This window comes from Nerophis lumbriciformis, linkage group LG11 (genome assembly GCF_033978685.3).
Source record: "Nerophis lumbriciformis linkage group LG11, RoL_Nlum_v2.1, whole genome shotgun sequence".
NCBI classification, from domain to species: Eukaryota; Metazoa; Chordata; class Actinopteri; order Syngnathiformes; family Syngnathidae; genus Nerophis; species Nerophis lumbriciformis.
In genome coordinates, this window is record NC_084558.2 from 37,410,705 (window position 1) to 37,431,178 (window position 20,474).

Here is a 20,474-nt window from a genome sequence, read left to right on the forward strand (position 1 = left end):
TCATCAAAAAGCATGTTTTTCCAACGTTGTATTTGTGTTGTAAAATATTGGTTGGAAAATGACCAAAATTCAATGGTCAAATCAACGTCAGTATCCAACATTGATTAAACGGCGTCAAAAAGCTGTTAGGATTTTGGTGAGCGTTGATTGTAGTGTGACACCAAGAATACAAGTATATTTGAAGTCGACTAACAATTAGAATGATCCAGGACAGAAGGAGTGACCCAGGTGGAACTAAATACAACTAATTAATGAGAATCAGGTGTGCTGGCAGGACATGGGACAGAAAGTAAAGGTGCTTCAAAACACAGAAACCAAACAGGAAATACTGACAAAACAAGAGCAAAAGGAGAGGAAGCGATTCAAAATCACAGGAAGTAGAAATTAGAAATAAGAGCACTGGACAGGAATTAAAACGGCAAACACAGGAAAACACGAACATGACCAAACTGTCAGTAAAAATTCTGACAAACGCATGTTGTTGCAACGTTAGGTTTGAGTTGCTCAACGACCCAAATTCAACTATCAACTGTCAAAAGCTGTCCTTTTTTGTTTATAATAGGGGTATCAGTTGTTTGGCGGTGTTTGCCACAAACCACTTTTGTAATTTTGTAAATGTTCTCCTTTCACCCTTGCCTCCTCTGCTTGATTAGCTAGATATTTTCTTTTTCTTTTTTTAACGAGAAAAGGTCCTCATAAAAACTGATGAAATACAAATGTACATACAATTACGCATTGCTAAAATAAATACATTCTAATAAAATTATTATGTTTTTTTATAAACTCAACATTTAAGTGCAACTGAAAATACAGCTTCACCACTTTAGGCATATTTTTTGTGCTTAAACTTTAACTTTAATTCCAGACTTCCATCTGTTTGTTTGATATTGTCATTACTGCCACAAGTGGTGGAAAAGTGTATAACACTGTAGTAGAGTATAGTATGGTGTTCTATGTTATGGTACTGTTATCATCTTCCAACCACATGCTCGTTCGCTCAGGTGTCTTTCAGTGTGGAGGCCCGAGCCCGAGCCTGCCCCAAACAGAAGAAGAAGACCTTCATCATCAAGCCGGTGGGCTTCAAGGACTCCCTCTCCATCACTGTCACCTTCGAGTGCGACTGCAAGTGCCAGAACAGAGCGCAGCCCTTCAGCCCCAAGTGTCACCAGGGCAACGGCACCTTCGAGTGCGGTATCTGCATGTGCCATCCGGGCCGCTTGGGGCCGCACTGCGAGTGTGCCGAGGGCGACTACGGCCCCGCGGAGCAGGACCGCTGCACGGAGCCCGGGGACGGGTCCCGGGGTATCTGCAACGGGCGCGGGGACTGTGTGTGCGGTCAGTGCGTGTGCCACAGCAGTGACTTTGGAAAAGTGTGGGGGAAGATGTGCGAGTGCGATGACTTCAACTGTCTTCGTGACAAGGGGGAACTCTGCTCTGGTAAGTCCATTTCCTCTTATGTGTCCCAAAATACCACTTAAAAACTGTTTGTCACTCCCTTACAATAACCTCAAAAAGCTGCATATTGATAACACAATGTGTGCTATTACTTTAGGTAATCAAACACTTTTAAGTCTTTTTGTAGAATTCAGAAAAGTTAAACTTAACTTTTACAAAGTTGTATGTAGACCAGGGCGATATGGCCTAAAAATAAAATCCCCAATTTTTTTCACCAAAATTTTTTGTTTTAATTCCTTCCTTTTTAAAGCACCCATTGAATCCAAATGACAAAGATAACTTAAAACAGATTTTTATTTTATTTGATCAAAAACTAGTATATTGAAATTACACTGCATCTTACTCTCAGCAAAATTCTAATTTGAATAATGTTGTTCTCTGTAGACTAAATATAAATTGTACTTTCTATGGAATCATTTTCAAATAACTAAATCAAGAGTCTTAAATACAATACTTATTTTAACAAATTTAACATTACACATTGCATGCAAATAAATAACTATCTCCAACATTGAGATTAATAGTGGAAACTTAAAACTTATGTCTAGAATAGAATGCATATATACAAAACCCAAAACCAGTGTAGTTGGCACCTTGTATAAATCGTAAATAAAATCAGAATACAATGATTTGCAAATCCTTTTCAACCTATATTCAATTGAATAGACTGCAAAGACACTGGTAACCTTTGTTATTTTTTCCAAATATTAGCTCATTTGAAATTTGATGCCTGCAACATGTTTCAAAAAAGGTGGCACAAGTGGCAAAAAAGACTGAGAAAGTTGAGGAATGCTCATCAAACACTTATTTGGAACATCCCACAGGTCAACAGACTAATTGGGAACAGGTGCGTGCCATGATTGGGTATAAAAGTAGCTCCCATGAAATTCTCAGTCATTCACAAACAAGAATGGAGCGAGGGACACCACTTTGCGAACAAATGCGTAAGCAAATTGTCGAACAGTTTAAGAACAACATTTCTCAACGAGCTATTGCAAGGAATTTAGGGATTTCACCATCTACAGTCCATAATATCATCAAAAGGTTCAGAGAATCTGGAGAAATCACTGCACGTAAGTGCCAATGCATGGACCTTCAATCCCTCAGGCGGTACTGCATCAAAAAGCGACATCAGTGTGTAAAGGATATCACCACATGGGCTCAGGAACACTTCAGAAAACCACTGTCAGTAACTACAGTTTGTCGCTACATCTGTAAGTGCAAATTAAAACTTTACTATGCAAAGCAAAAGCCATTTATCAACAACACCCAGAAACGCCACCTGCTTTGCTGGGCCCGAGCACATCTAAGATGGTCTGATGCAAAGTGGAAAGGAGTTCTGTGGTCTGACAAGTCCACATTTCAAATTGTTTTTGGAAGCTCTGGACGTCGTGTCCTCAGGACCAAAGAGGAAAAGTACCATCAGGACTGTTTTAGGCGCAAAGTTCAAAAGCCAGCATCTGTGATGGTATATGGGGGTGTATTAGTGCCCAAGACATGGATAACTTACACATCTCTGAAGGCACCATTAATGCTGAAAGGTACATACAGGTTTTGGAGCAACGTATGTTGCCATCCAAGCAACGTGTTTTTCATGGACGCCCCTGCTTATTTATATAAAAAAAATAAATAAAAAAAAAAAAAAATCCAAGATGGCGGCGCGCACAGACGCAGCGGCTTACGGCTCTCCATTTCAGTGCTCTTTCTTCCTTCTTTTCTTCATGTTTTTTTCCCTTTTGTGCACCACCTGTACTGCAAACACCCGGTACACCCGCCAGTCACTCTTGGATATCGGTAACTCGCACCAGATATCTGTTTCGAGCGACTTTCACCACGAGCACAACATCCCAGATGACATAGCGAGAGCACAGGGCTCTCCGTGGTTTGTTGTCGGGTCTGGGAGACGGCGTAGACGGAGGAGGGAGAGGAAGCAGAAGCGTGGCCGCAGGTCCGGCGTCTTGCTCAGGCTTAGGAAACAACCCCACAAGCCACCTCTACCGAGCCTGTTCCTCTCTAATGCCAGATCCCTTGTACAGAAGATGGACGACCTGGAGTTACAACTTGCTGGAAACCGCTATGTTCGGGACTGTTGTGCTATGATTATCACCGAAACCTGGCTTCACCCGGAAATACCCGATGCTAGCATGCAGCTAGCCGGACGCACTCTGCTCCGCCGGGACAGAATTAAGGACTCCGGTAAGAGCAGAGGAGGGGGGCTCTGTATCTACGTGCATGAGAACTGGTGCAACAACGGGACAATCACTGAACAGCACTGTTGCCCGGACGTGGAGTACATGTCTGTTAGATGTCGGCCTTTTTTTCTCCCGAGAGAGCTGTCTGTTGTTATCATCACGGCTGTGTATATTCCACCGGACGCCAAAGTAAACACAGCGCTCTCTCTTCTGCTGAACACCGTCAACGAACAGCAGCGGGCCCACCCCGACGGTGTTCATATCATAGCAGGGGATTTTAATAAGGCCAATCTGAAGACTGTACTCCCTAAGTTCTACCAGCACGTGAAGTGTTCTACAAGGGGCAAGAACACCCTGGACCACGTGTATACCAACATAAAGCACGCGTACAGAGCTACACCCCTCCCCCAGCTTGGACAGTCAGACCATCTTTCCCTCCTGCTCTCTCCTACCTACACCCCCATCAGACGCCAGGCCAGGCCTATCACAAAGACTGTTATGACCTGGCCTGACGATGCACTCCCCAAACTTCAGGACTGCTTCCAACACACAGACTGGGACCTCTTCCAACAACAGGAGCTGGAGACAGCCACAGGAACGGTGCTGGACTACATAAAGTTCTGCATCGGGAATGTGACTGTGGAAAAAACCATCCGGGTTTACCCCAACAAGAAACCCTGGATGACCAGCCAGGTCCGCACACTCCTCAGGGCCCGCGACGCAGCCTTCAGGTCAGGGGACAGGGCACTGTACAGTGTTGCTAGAGCCGACCTGAAGAGAGGGATTAAAAAAGCAAAGGCGGACCACAGGAGGTGCATAGAGTCCCATCTGTCCAGCAAAAACTCACGGGAGGTGTGGCGGGGCATTCATGACATCACGAACTTCAGAGGCTGCAATATGACAACTGCGGATTAGAGTGCGACACTGGCAGAGGAGCTTAACTGTTTCTTTGCCCGTTTCGAAACCCCCCAGCGACACTCATCTGCTCCAGCCCTGCCCCCGCCCCCACCGGGCTCCAGCGCCACTCCACTCACTGTACAGGAGCACAGTGTCAGACGAGTGCTCCTGGCTGTGAACCCCAGGAAGGCTACCAAACCAGACGGAGTACCTGGAAAGGTGCTCAGGACGTGCGCCCACCAGCTCGCTCCCCCCCTCACCAGGATCTTCAACCGCTCCCTGGCTCAGGCAGTCATCCCATCCTGCCTGAAGTCATCTACAATAATCCCGGTGCCGAAGAAGTCTCCCATCACCAGCCTGAATGATTACCGACCAGTGGCCCTCACTCCGGTAATCATGAAGTGCTTCGAGCGACTTGTTCTCCAGCACATCAAGGACCATATCCCTCCAGACTTCGACCCCCACCAGTTCGCATACCGGGCGAACAGGTCCACAGAGGACGCCATCGCTGTTGCTCTCCACTCTGCTCTGAACCACCTGGAGCAGCAGCAGAGCTACGTCCGGATGCTCTCTGTGGACTATAGCTCTGCCTTCAATACAATAATCCCGGACAGACTCTGCAATAAACTGGACACTCTTGGCCTCCCCCCTCTCACAAACGCCTGGATAAGGGACTTCCTAACGGACCGACCCCAGAATGTGAGACTTGGCCCGCACCTCTCATCCTCCCGCACGCTGAGAATCGGCTCCCCACAGGGCTGTGTGCTGAGCCCCCTCCTCTACTGCCTTTACACCCATGACTGCAGTCCGGCCCACAGTGACAACCTTACCGTCAAGTTCGCCGACGATACCACAGTGGTCGGGCTCATCTCCAGGGGTGACGAGGCTGCCTACAGAGAGGAGGTCCTGAAGCTGACGTCCTGGTCTTCGGAGAACAACCTCGCTCTCAACACCAGCAAGACCAGAGAGATCATCGTCGACTTCAGGAGGAGCAGCACCGACCCTGCCCCCCTCTACATCAACGGCGAGCGTGTAGAGAGGGTCCACACCTTCAGGTACCTTGGAGTCCACATCTCTAATGACTTCTCCTGGACAGTCAACACCACATCAATCATCAAGAAGGCTCAGCAGCGGCTACACTTCCTTAGAGTCCTCGGGAAGTACAACCTGAAGCCTGACCTGCTGCTGACCTTCTACCGCTCGTCCATCGAGAGCCTGCTGACCTACTGTATTACGGTATGGTACGGCAGCTGCACTGCAGCAGACAGGGAGAGGCTGCAAAGAGTGGTCAAGACGGCTCAGAAGATCATCGGCCGCCCTCTCCCCTCTCTGACGGACATCTACACCTCCCGCTGCCTCAACAGAGCCAGTGCCATCATCAAGGACAGCACCCACCCTGGCTCTGACCTGTTCCACCTGCTGCCCTCTGGGAAGCGCTACAGGTGCATTAAAACCAAAACAAACAGGCTAAAGAACAGCTTCTTCCCCAGGGCCATAACCATCCTGAACGGACTGCCCCATTGTCCCTCATAACTGCCTTCTCTTCGGTGCAATAACCCATTCCACCAACCACCCTGTTTTTGTTTTTTGTTTTTTTCATGTATATATTCATTTCACACCATATTCATTGCACTTCTACATTTTTTTATATTTTTATATATTTGCACATTGTTTTTCTAGCATGCACACATCGCACTGTATGGAATGGCCTCAATCTCGTTACCTTGCGTAATGACAATAAAGCTGATTCTGATTCTGATTCTGATTCTGATTCTGATTCTGATTCTGATTTCAGCAAGACAATGGCAAGCCACATTCTGCACGTGTTACAACATTGTGACTTTGTAGTAAAAGAGTGCGCCTACTATGTTAGGCCAGCAGAGAAGACCTTTGCCACAAAACACTAAGCGATCCATTCAGATTGCGTTGATGTCATCCCTATGCTGCTCACAGCCACTAGGGGGCATATCAATCAATCAATCAAAGTTTATGTATACAGCCCTTAATCACAAGTGTCTCAAAGGACTGCACAAGCCACAACGACATCCTCGGCTCAGATCCCACATACCGGCATGGTTTCTTTGATATTCCGCGATGCAATTAGCAGCAATGTAGCACTGCGTTCACTCATCTATTCCGTGTATTAGCTCTGTAAGAGCTGCTCTAAAAAACAGCGATTTCTACTGTAATGTTTTTCATGTTCTTACTTGGTTCTAATTTGTAATTGAAGACAGCAAATATGGTTACATTCCTAGTGATGTTTCCCTGCAATTGCACACACATGCGCGTTTGCATTACGACTGAGCTGGCAGCCCCTCTTTACCACGTAGTGACTTGCCACGCACCTCATCTGGGAAGAATTACACCCGAAAACAATTCTCTTCAGCACACCACACACACTCCAGTCACAATGAACATATGGATGGATGTTTAACATTCAGGATTTAAATGCACATCTTGAATTTTGAGCTCAGATTTTTTGGTGAAAAGGTTAAACCTCTTAAAAATGAGACATAAAGTAAAAAAAAAAAAAACCATTATGTAAGCCAAGTGCATGAGTAAGTTAATCTGGGATTCATTCATTCATTTTATTTGTGCTGGTTTGCACAGTTTTGGTGCAAATCAACAAAAACAAGTCAAATCTCTGAGGTTGAACACACATGTTGTATTGTTGGTCTTGCATAAAACCATAATTTGCTGTGGTTCAAAGATAAAAAATATGTTGCGTAAAAAGAAGTTGAAAACAATAACAAAAACTACTCAAAAAAGTTGAACTACTGAAAACTGTCTTTAAAGAAAAACTGCACTTTTTTTTTTTATTATTTAGCCCATAATCCACAATCCTTTCGTGGGACAGGAACACACGTCCCTTTATTATAAAACATCTATAGTAGTACGAGGCGGCTAACAATGCAGGTAATGGGGATACCATTTATTCCGCCTATCAAGTTCTTTAAAAAAAATTCTAAAACCTCCATCAATGTTTTATATACATGCTGTAAATATGTAATATAGTAACTAGAGATGTCCGATAATATCGGACTGCCGATATTATCGGCCGATAAATGCTTTAAAATGTAATATCGGAAATTATCGGTATCGGTTTCATAATTATCGGTATCAGTTTCAAAAAGTAAAATTTATGACTTTTTAAAAACGCCGCTTTGTACACGGACGTAGGGAGGAGTACAGAGCGCCAATAAACCTTAAAGGCACTGCCTTTGCGTGCCGGCCCAGTCACATAATATCTACGGCTTTTCACACACACTAGTGAATGCAAACATACTTGGTCAACAGCCATACAGGTCACACTGAGGGTGGCCGTATAAACAACTTTAACACTGTTACAAATATGCGCCACACTGTGAACCCACACCAAACAAGAATGACAAACACATTTCGGGAGAAACACAACAGAACAAATACCCAGAACCCCTTGCAACACTAACTCTTCCGGGATGCTATAATATACCCCCCACCTCAACCCCGCCCACCTCAACTTCCTCATGCTCTCTCAGGGAGAGCATGTCCCAAATTCCAAGCTGCTGTTTTGAGACATGTTTAAAAAAAAAAGCACCTTGTGACTTCAATAATAAATATGGCAGTGCCATGTTGGCATTTTTTTCCATAACTTGAGTTGATTTATTTTGAAAAACCTTGTTACATTGTTTAATGCATCCAGCGGGGCATCACGACAAAATTAGGCATAATAATGTGTTAATTTCACGACTGTATATATCGGTATCGGTTGATATCGGAATCGGTAATTAAGAGTTGGACAATATCGGAATATCGGATATCGGCAAAAAAGCCATTATCGGACATCTCTAGTAGTAACAGTTACATTCATGATAACATGTACTCTTTTGGTCATTTGAAGGATTACAATAACTTTCTTCCTGGGCTCGTCGATTTCAAAAAGCGCTTAGCAACAAAGGCTACTTCCATCAACAATAACAACATAGAGAGCACTTTCTTCTACCACGAATGACAGACTTTGTGGGAGCGCTGTAGCGTTATCATGTAGCACTTTTGCTAAACGTTTCAAATAACAACATAAAACTGTGACTTTCAATGTCCGCTCTAACTGGAATGCCGACTCATTGGATAGTTGTATCTTTCAGCACTTGTGCTCTCCTTGAGCTGCTACGTTCCGAATAATCCTCATTCCTCAGATAAATTATGCTTCCTACGGATGTTGTCGTCGGCTCTTATGCTGCGTTACATTTATTGATAGACAAATTGAGAGCCATTTAGTATCAAGTTAGTAGTGTGTGGATTTTGAAATGCATGATTTATAATACAGCATACATTTTTCCTAACTCAAATACAATACAGAAGCAGTTAAAGCTTCTTTTCCTTCTTCTTCGTCTAGTTTTTAATGCAACCAACATTATTAACAGCTCAAGCTACCTCGCAACTAATAGCTGGCTACTCGCTAGTGGTTGAAGGAGTAGTGTGAGCAAGGTGATGTGTCACAATGCCAGAAAAGTAGTTCCTCTGTGTTAGCTCTTACAGTAAAATTGTCACCATAGCTTGGTTAATGTGCAGTCATAGTAAAGCATTGTTGGTGGTTTTTCAATGTTTTAGAGGGCTTTATAAGCGGAATAGATAAAAACCATTAACTGCAGTGTCAGCCGCCTCCTACTAGCGGTTTTTCCACTAATTAGAATGCACAGAAAAGGGAAAAACATGTGTGTTATTGTCTCACACAGGGATTGTGGATGATGGGCAAAATTCCAAAAAATACACTTTATTAGTAATCAAGTGTAAAACGAAGTTAACCTCTGTCATAGGGGAAAACAATACGTTCAATATTCCGTATTTTTTCATTAATTATTTTCATGTCATTCTCTCAATATTAGATAAAGATAATTGACACAATACTTGCAGTGTTCAGATTTTGAGACATTTTAATACTATGGACTCAGTATTTCAGTCTAGCATTTCAAGTGTAAAAAAAGTAGTAAGCACTTAATTATTTATTATAACTTAAAGCAAAAATGTAGGAACAATTAAACAATAATTCTCAACTTTAATGATAAAGTTGTATTGCGACTTTTTTTTTTACCGTTTGATGTTAAGTGTAAAATAAAGTTACGCTTTACTGCAAAATGTACAGGTGCTTGATTGCTAACTTATTTTACTGTTTCATAAGGTAAGTATTATGTAATAGGAGATTGGCATATACACTCCTTCCCTGCAGGTCCAATTTGGTCTTATTGACTCGCATTATAACCACAAACCTTTGATATATTGTAATTCTTATTAATTATGATATGATAAATCCATACCTTCAAAACAATTGAAAATAGGTTTTTAGCTGTGATCATACTCAAACTTTGCATATTTTGGTAAAAACTGTGTTTTTTATGAAAAATGTGTATTTAAAAAATGTCAAAAAAAAAAAGTTTTACAATGGTAAAAAGTGTCAAAAAAATTCATGGGGCGCCACTTCTATAGGAATATTCTTCATTTGGTATAAGTGTCACAAAAAACAAAACAGCAAAACACACATGTAAAGTTAATCCTTTTAGCGACCTAAACTTAATTCTGCTAAATTAATCTATGCTAGCTGTGATGAAGCTCTTGCAATCCTGTGTGCTTCTTCACCACATTTCAGCATCTCACTGAAATGCTTATCTGCATTCCCCAAAGCCTCCATAATGTAACAGCGTATTCCCCGTTTGACACGCTAACATGCAAATACCTTTCTGCTTACTCGTCGGCCTGGCGTGCTGTCATGAAGCTAAAAATAAACCCATGTTCTGTGCAAACAGAAGTGGCCAAAGCAGGAGATTTCTGGAAATGTCCCTGCCTTAAAACTCTGGAAAAGGTTTTTCACAACAACCGCGAAACTGCGGTGGAATGGTGATTATTAGGTATTGTTGTTATATTGGGTGTGGTTATGGTGACAGTGGCCGCCGCCATGTTTTTTGCACCGTCACTGTCTTGTCTGCATGCAGATGACCACACACCAGAGGTACTATTTTTTAAGTGTTTTAGATTGCACACATACAAAAAAAAAAACAATTGTAGCCTTTGGTAATATTGTGATAGCATTATGAGACATGCTGGCAAGGAAGGGATAAAGACAGAAATAGTGATGAGCAAAAAAGTTAAAATTTTAAGGCACTGGACATTATTATATCTCAGTATTTTTTTTTGAGAAATGTTTATTTGTTATGGAATTTGCCATTGTGTAAATATATGTATTTTTATGTTTTGTTATTTTCATGTATATTATATTGTTTTTACAAACTTGGCCGTCTGTCATTTATTGGCCATTGTTTCTCTAAAATTACGTTGCTCCAACATGAAATTATTCATATTAAAAATATTCTATAAAAATTATGTTTTGTATTGTATGAAATGTAATATCTTTTAACAGTTTTTGTGTGATTTATTTGTGCGCCTACAAATAAATATTTTAACACATCATCAGACAATAATATCAGGACACATTGGATCTTCATGCACAACGTATAAATTTGAAATAACAGTTTATTAAATTTTTATGTTTATATATTTTTGTTATTTTTTTATTTTAGCTATCTGTCAACGTATTATATTGAACAAATGAAACATTGCCAGTAGTTTGCCCAAATCTAAATATCTAAAGTCAATATTTTTTAAATAATATAGATGAATTAACATGAACAACAAACCATTGTATTAAATTATGCATTGTGTTGTATTAAATTGCATTGTGTTCAATGCAATGTATTCATTTAACTAAAAGGAGATATTGACTTTAATTAGTTCATTTAATTTAATTTAATTTAATTAATTAATTTAAATGAATTCCCCAAAAAAATGTTGTGATTTATATTTTTGCGTGTAACTAGCGAAATATTAGTTGGTTAATCGTTGAAATGTCTAGCCAACTTGAGGACGCCTGGTGGCAAACATTACAGTTGTCTACAACTATACATTTTTAACACATTTCCAGATGGCATTACATGCTGCTGCCCTATGATTCTTATGAGTGCAGAACACAGGTTACACTTCTGTAACCCTTTTTTTACATTTTTACATAGTCTTTTATTTATTGTTAATTGTTCTTTAAATATTATTAGGATTCTCATATTAAATATTGTTAGATTTTTGTAATCCTTTTTTTTTTATCCTGTGGAATTTTAATGGCTATTTTTTACAATTTGAACTATGGCAATAAATAGTTTTTATTTCTATAAAATTCTATATATATATATGTAAAAAAAATGTAGTAAATCATTTTTAAATAATGTTTGGGATGTATCTATCTCCATAAAAAGGACATTGCAATCAGTTTAATTTACCAACTGTATCATTTATCTAGCCATAAGATGATGAATGAATCCATTTTGAGGTATTGTTTACATTTTTGTCACCTGGAGGATATCATTGTGGTCGTCTACAACTCATCTACTTCTATCGTCCTCCACGCAGGCCACGGTGTCTGCAACTGCGGCTTCTGCCAGTGCGCTCCCGACTGGCAGGGGGAGAACTGCAACTGCTCCACGCGTACCGACACCTGCATGTCCCACCTGGGCCTGCTGTGCAGTGGGAGGGGCCAGTGTGTGTGTGGAGCCTGCGAGTGCACCCAGCCCGGGGCCTACGGGGCCACCTGCGACAAATGCCCCACCTGCCCTGACGCATGCACCATGAAAAAGTGGGCAAGATGTCCAATGTGGGCATCTAGGTTTTTCAGCTAATGGTCTGCGTTTATGTTCCCCTTTGGCAGGGAGTGTGTGGAGTGTAAGCATTTCAAGAGAGGCAAGCTGTTTGAAGATAACACCTGCGCTCGCATCTGCAAGGATGACATTGTGCTTGTGGATGAATTAGGTGAGGCACCTGGATGATAAAATCTACTTTTTTCATGACATGTGTTGACATTCTTTGCTAAAACTGTAATAGATTTACGTATGCAGCTCTCTATGCCCGCAGGTGGCCTGAATGTTAATTACAGGTACATTATGGAGGCCAGCCAACTGTCATACATAAAAGGTGCCATATTGTACTATTTATCAACATTTTTATAAGTTTTAGAGGTCCCACAATAGTGAATTCTAGCCTTGATGCTGGAATCTAGTCAGTGTAGAAGTGCTTCGAATAAGCCCTACTGGGAACACGTTGTTGTGTGTGTCTGTAGCTTTAATGCTAATGAGCTGAGTATACAAAACCCAAAACCATTGAAGTTAGCACGTTGTGTAATTCGTAAATAAAAAACAGAATACAATGATTTGCAAATTATTTTCAACTTATATTCAATTGAATACACTGCAAAGACAAGATATTTAATGTTAAGTTAAAGTTAAAGTACCAATGATTGTCACACACACACTCGGTGTGGTGAAATTTGTCCTCTGCATTTGACCCATCCCCTTGATCACCCCCAGGGAGGTGAGGGGAGCAGTGGGCAGCAGCGGTGCCGTGCCCGGGAATCATTTTTGTATCATTTAACCCCCAATTCCAACCCTTGATGCTGAGTGCCAAGCAGGGAGGTAATGGGTCCCATTTTTATAGTCTTTGGTATGACTCAGCCGGGGTTTGAACTCACAACCTACCGATCTCAGGGCGGACACTCTCAAACTGAGAAGAAGTTTCCGAAAACAATTGGAAATGTGGACTCGTCAGACCACAGATCACTTTTCCACTTTGCATCAGTCCATCTTAGATGTGCTCGGGCCCAGCGAAGCCGGCGGCGTTTCTGGGTGTTGTTGATAAATGGCTTTCGTTTTGCATAGTAGAGTTTTAACTTGCACTTACAGATGTAGCGACCAACTGTAGTTACTGACAGTGGTTTTCTGACGTGTTCCTGAGCCCATGTGGTGATATCCTTTACTGACTTGTTGATGCAGTACCGCTTGAGGGATCGAAGGTCACGGCATTCAATGTTGATTTTCAGCCTTGCTGCTTATGTGCAGTGATTTCTCCAGATTCTCTGAACCTTTTGATGATATTACGGACCGTAGATGGTGAAATCCCTAAATTCCTTGCAATAGCTGGTTGAGAAATGTTGTTCTTAAACAATTTGCTCAGGGATTTTTTGACAAAGTAGTGACCCTGGCCCCATCCTTGTTTGTGAATGACTGAGCATTTCATGGAAGCTGCTTTTATACCCAATCATGGCACCCACCTGTTCCCAATTAGCCTGTTCACCTGTGGGATTTTCCAAATAGGTGTTTGATGAGCAGTCCTCAACTTTCTCAGTCTTTTTTGCCCCTGGTGCCAGCTTTTTTGAAACATGTTGGAGGCATCAAATTCCAACTGAGGTAATATTTGCAAAAAATAGTTTGAACGTTAAGTATCAATCAATCAATCAATCTTTATTTATATAGCCCTAAATCACAAGTGTCTCAAAGGGCTGCACAAGCCACAACGACATCCTCGGTACAAAGCCCACAAGTATCTTGTCTTTGCATTCTATTCAATTGAATATAGGTTGAAAAGGATTTGCAAATCATTGTATTCTGTTTTTATTTACGATTTACACAACCTGCCAACTTCACTGGTTTTGGGGTTTGTACATATACACTGTCCAACTTAATAGATGGCATGTATCACAGGGGTTCTTAACCCTTTTGACCTCGGGACCCAACTTTTCCACTACAGAGGAGCCCCTGGCCCACTCAAATATTAACACGTAATTAATAATCTTACTCTTAATATTAATTGTATTCAATAATTATACCTAACCATTTGTTAATCACAAAGATTATTATCATGATTTAGGTCAGGCTGATTAAAAAAATAAGTGTTGGAATATACCACGTAAGAAGGGACTCATGGGGAAAAATAAATTTACATACAATAAAATTAATATATTCTAAGTGAATTTATAAAAAATAATAATATGTATGTTTCTTAAATAAATTGTCAATAAAATGCAAATGAAAAAACAGCTTCACCACGTTAGTCATAATTTTTGCGCTTAAGAAACTTCCCATTGACATTGCCTCCGGACTTCTTCTGTTTGTCTGATATTGCCAGGACTGCCACAAGTGGTGGAAATGTGTAATACAACTAAGTACTGGTGCGGCCCATAAGGACCACAGCTGAGAAACATATATTTTTGGCGGGACTCTAGGGGGCGCTCGCGGCCCAACAATGTTATATTTAAAAAACACTGATATATCACATACAACAATGCAACATCGTAGCATTAGCGACACTAGCATAGCTATGTTAGCCACAATGCTAACATTACACTTACATTTTAAGGGCAACGTCATGCTGGGTTAGCCTATTCGCTGAAAAAGAAACCAGATCAAACGTACAGCTGTGGCTGGAATGACGAATAGTTGTCCAAGCTTTATTTTAAGATGTGTAGCGAAGCCTGCTTGGACAAAGTGTAGGTGTATATACACATTGGCTGTTTTAGCTAGTTTATCCTTTGGTGAGGTGTTCATGAAAACCTGAAAATTCACAGTTGGCAATTTTCTCTTGAGCAATGGATCAAACGAGTGCGGACATGATTTTTTTTTTTTTTTACCTTTGCTGCTCATGGACAGGCTCTAGGGCAGGGGTCGGCAACCCAAAATGTTGAATGAGCCATACTGGACCAAAAATACAAAAAAAACATCTGTCTAGAGCCGAAAAAAATGTAAAGTCTTATATAAGTGTTATAATGAAGGCAACACATAATGTACTGTAAGTGTTTATATTAGCTATATTAGCCTACTATCAAAGGCTGACGCAAATCATCGTTGACAGAAATGCTGTATTTAAATTTTTATTCTACACATTTTTGCAACATTGGAAATCATTAGTAAAATGGAGGCTTCTCAGAAGGTGAGATAACTCCTGGACATGACTGTCTTAGAATGGCCAAAGGTATAGATGTGTGTGTCCAAGTCAAAGGAAACGGCAGGCTGTCTTCTTCTAATGGATTTATTACAATCTTTGCAAGCTGGGTAACGTTTGCTGTGGTCTGGAAAAGCATGGCACACTAACAACTATCAGAAATGCAAATATAAATTAAACACACAGAGGACTAAGTAAAGGAAATTAAATTAGCTCAAATATAGCTACAAACGAGGCATAATGATGCAATATGTACATACAGCTAGCCTAAATAGCATGTTAGCATTGATTAGCCTGCAGTCATGGATTGACCAAATATGCCTGATAAGCACTCAACAAAGCTCACCTTTGTGCATTCACGCACAGCATAAAACCTTTGGTGGACAAAATAGGACAAAGAAGGAGTGGCATAAAACACGTCTTTCTGTGGCAGCATCGGAGAAAGTTGTACATGTAAACAAACTACGATGAGTTCAAGGATTGTTAGTAGGACAAAACGGTGCTTTCCAAATACTCTTATCAGTGAAACATGTTTAATATAAACAGTGGGATTTCTAACAATTAGGAAGGTTTGTGTCATGTTTGTCCTACTACAGAAAAAAAAAGAAAAAGAAAAAAAAAATCTTCATCTTTTTCCATTTTCACACATTTCTGAAAGAGGCCCAGGGAGCCACTAGGGCGGCGCTAAAGAGCCGCATGCGGCTTTAGACCCCCGCTCTAGGGACACATATTACTGTGAGAGTGTCAATAAAAAGTCAATTTTGTAACGTTCCATTCAAATTTACTCTCCAGACTTCTTCTCCACCATCCCTGTAAATGTTTGTAGAATGCTGTCACCGCCCTTTGTTGGTTGAATAATAAACGTGTAGCCCGTCCAAGCAAACAAAATATGTAATTAACATTACGATTCTCCACCCAGTGTTCCACGATACAAACGCCGTTAACTGCACTTACAAGGACGAGGACGACTGCCTGGAGCGCTTCCAGTACTACGAGGACGCCAGCGGAAAGTCCATCTTGTTTGTCGTCATGGAGCCAGGTAACAAAAATGTACACATCCTTCTGAAAGCCAGTGTCCTCTGCAGTGGACATTTATTTATAAAGGCTATTTTTATCAGGGAAAAAAACCCCACAAATGTCCACAGGATAGATCAGACCTGGGCAAATTAAGGCCTGGGGGCCGCGTTAAGCTTTTCAATCTGGCCCGCCAGACTTTCCCAAATAATTTTTCTAGACCTTTAACATCAAAACTGTAGCCGTTATTATGATGTGCAGTGATGTTTTCAAATGACCGTAAGTCTTGAACTATACAAAGTATTTAAATGGTTAGAATCTGCGTTTTTGCATGATATACTAGTTCACTGGTTCTTAACCTGGGGTCGATCGAACCCTAGGGGATCGGTGAGTCAGCCTCAGGGGTTCGACGGAGCTTCCGCCGCGGAGGTCGAGACACACCCGACTCATCGTGTAAATAAAAACCTCTCTATTGGCGTATTATGGATACCCCCCCAAACAATGTTCCCTCTAATTTTCCATATGTTTGAGCAAACGCAAAAACTCCTTGAGCATTCAGTGGAGCACATGTACACCAGCAGCACACCAGTCCCAAACTTGACTAAATAACAAGTTCAATGTTTTATTATTATAATCATTATAGTCATTATAATCCAAGAGATTATTTTCTAATATAAGTGTTTTTGCCCATTTACAATGACAATAACAAAAAATATTGTTTTTCATGAGCTGTGTACTAGTATTGCATGTCTGGGTGGGGGTCCTGCTTTGGAAATAATGTGTACCCCTTTCAGATATCGCATTTAGTTCCCACTAAAACATTCACATGTTGCACAATGAGATGTAAACATGGGATCATGTGTACATTCCTGTATATTTGTGTTTGTAAAATAAATCTTTATTAGTATTTCTTTAATATAATAACATCATTTCATGATTAATATTTACAAATTAAGATTAAATTAAGAAAAAACATTTTATTTTTCACTAAAGAAGGGTTCGGTGAATGCGCATATGAAACTGGTGGGGTTCGGTACCTCCAATAAGGTTAAGAACCACTGCACTAGTTACTATGGTAATCTAAGTCACAGCAGCTCAGACGAGGCACCAAGCAGTGTGGGTGTGGAGCGTTTCCACAGAGTGTTTCCAGAGCGGCCAGCTTGAAATGCGGTTGTCAGGGACAGACACGGAAGGAGATTTTTACAAGAAAATGCTAAAGCTTAGTGATGTATCAGATATATCAGATTGTAGGTGTTTTTTTTTTTTTACCCCTTGCGTTCATATTTCGCTGTGTTTGTTGCATTTTTGTTGCGTTTCGCTTGATTGTAAAATATGTCGATCGAGAGGGGGTGTGACGTTCATATGTTGTCAATATTCAGTGTTTTATCGTTCATAGTTATTATTGTAAATCCCACATTCTTTATTTTCATGTACATTCTGGGTGTGTCATTCAGTAAAATTCCATTTCGTTTTTTCAGGCGGTCTATCATAACATTTTTAGCATTCAATCAGACATTATTGTGAGGTTTTGTATCAGTGTTCCTAAAAATCCGATATACCGGCCCCCAGACACATTTTTTTCTCTAAATTTGGCCCCCCGAGTCAAAATAATTGCCCAGGCCTTGGATACATGAATGAAAAATGGTGCTATTGTTTATTTTCTGTATCTTGCTAATTCACTGTACATTCTCTCAGGCTGGCGAACCCCTTTTTTTTTTTTTTTTTTCATAGCCTAGAGAAAGTCTGTCCATCCTGGGCGCTTTTTGCCTTTAATGAAAGTGTGTGTCTCATTTAAACACGCATTAATTTTTTTTTTAGCAGGGGGAAGCGCACCTTGAAAACGGCGCACCCCGCCGTGTTAAAACGTGTCGTAAAACAGCTGCCCCAGCTCCTCTGGAAATGTCGCTGACTCCGCGTTATCCCTCAAGAGCGCTAACTAAGCTAAATAAAAAATGGCAAAAGTAGGTGTTAAAGTTGCACGAACAACGCTGCAGATCAGATAAGTCTGATTTAGGTATGATTTTAAATTTGTAATGGGATGGTTATACGCATCCAATCAGAAGGCAGGAAGTATAAGCGGAAGAAGCTTTGATGTCACTTGTAAAAGCTGGCCTCCCCCGAGGGCGCCCCTCTCTTTGCAAAACTTTGTAAAATTGCAACACAAACAGTGTGAAATTTCGCTCACTTGCTATTGACCCAATCACATTGCACTGATTTTTTTATCCCACTTACGAGCCACCAGGGGACACATTTGTTATTATAGCTTGAGCTTTAGTATCGTCCTCAATTCATTATAATATTACACTTTTGGTCTCTGATTTGTACTTCACAGGACAAGTAGCCATATTCAGTAAGACAAAAATTGCTGCCACCTGCCCTACTATAAGGCAGTAGAACCTGATTAGTCTCAGACAACCACAGGAGTCCAACAGTGTTCACAAATATAATGACAGAAAAGTGGATTATAGTCATTAACAGTGTTGGGTTAGTTACTGAAAACCAGTAACTAGTTACAGTTACTAGTTACTTTATTTCAAAAGTAACTCAGTTACTAACTCAGTTACTTACACCAAAAAGTAATGCGTTACTGTGAAAAATAACTATTTAGTTACTTCTTCTACTTTTTGTTTTTAAAGCTCCCATTAATGCCCTTTTAGCCTTCATTTCAGTACTGTTATTGCACTGGAGAATAATACAATCTGTTGATCAACTTGACATGCATTTGCATCACTGAACTCTGTTAAGCAATGTGCTCTACATACAACACACAAAGACAAAGATATGTTTCAAAGGGCCAATTTATTTCAGGCCAGAACAAATTGACAAAACTATTTTAAATAGCTGCAACATAACATACATAAGTAACAAACAGCATAATAACACTAACACTAACCACGTTAAACCCAGATTCCAAACTAACAAAGGTCTTAACTCATTCTCTTTCTATGCCACTTCAATATGGAATGTACTCCCAACAGGTGTAAAATAAAGGGCATCTCTATCCTCCTTCAAAACCGCACTAAAAGAACATCTCCAGGCAACTACAACCTTAAACTAACACCCTCCCTTCCACATAATACCTCTTCGGATTGTAAATAATCAAATGTAGACATTTTTCTTATAATTTCTGATCTCTCTCTCTGTGTCCACTACTTGCTGTACATATCCTACCAAGTCAGTCCTACACTGTTTCAATGTCCATTTCTCTGATGATGCAATTGTTGATGACTGAAGTGTTGATACCAACCAAACCTAACCCCCCCTCCCCCCCTCCATATCCCACACCCCGGATTGTAAATAATTCAATGTATATACCCTGATGATTATCTTGTGTGATGACTGTATTATGATGTTAGTATATATCTGATAGTATATATCTGTATCATGAATCAGTGGACCCCGACTTAAGCAAGTTGAAAAACTTACTGGGGTGTTACCATTTAGTGGTCAATTGTACGGAATATGTACTGTACTGTGCAACATACTAATAAAAGTTTCAATCAATCAATCAATCAACAACATAGCTGTAAAGCTGGCTTCACCTAAGGAAGGCACACGTGACATACACAGAGCCTAACCAGGCAGATTTGAATTGTTGTTTTGGGCAGTAGACGGGATCTTTGATCCAAGACACAACTTACATTTAACTAAATTGTGCTCGACAAAAGAAAAGAAGGGAGAATATCTCATACTTGCCTCTCCCCGGGACAACCATTCTCTCAAATTTCTCCCGATTTCCAGCCGGACTTAAGGCACGCCCCTCCAGGTCCGTGCGGACCTGAGTGAGGACAGCCTGCCGTCACGTCCGCTTGGCCAACCAAAAAGTAACCACAGAACACTATACCGTATAGTCGTATAGTGTTCTGTGGTTACTTTTTTGTTGGCCAACGGTTATTATTGCGCACCCCCCTCCCCTCCCCTCCCCTCACCTCCCCACACCCGCACACACACACAGAGAGCGCAGAGGAAGAATCAGAAGCACGTCTCTGCTTCGCTGCCAAAAAACACGATCAGATCCTCAGTTTCTAGCCGATACTACATAAAAAATAACGTAAAATAACGCAGTAACGCATCATGTAGTAACGGTAACTGAGTTACTTAATATAAAAAAATAACGCGTTAGATTAC

General features: G+C 40.8%; 1 protein-coding gene across 6 annotated transcripts in view; it reads left to right on the plus strand.

The window, feature by feature from the left end:
• Window positions 1-20,474, plus strand: part of LOC133610434 (integrin beta-3-like) — a 99,512-nt gene that overhangs the window by 74,742 nt on the left and 4,296 nt on the right. For 5 of the 6 annotated variants that reach the window (XM_061966694.2, XM_061966697.2, XM_061966695.2 and 2 more), the window contains 5 exons: window positions 1,002-1,437; window positions 11,976-12,198; window positions 12,271-12,371; window positions 12,474-12,533; window positions 16,252-16,371. In XM_061966694.2, the coding sequence (XP_061822678.1) occupies window positions 1,002-1,437; window positions 11,976-12,198; window positions 12,271-12,371; window positions 12,474-12,533; window positions 16,252-16,371 (940 nt within the window). The remainder of the gene's footprint in view (window positions 1-1,001; window positions 1,438-11,975; window positions 12,199-12,270; window positions 12,372-12,473; window positions 12,534-16,251; window positions 16,372-20,474) is intronic. The other variant, XM_061966693.2, reaches the window with a different exon arrangement.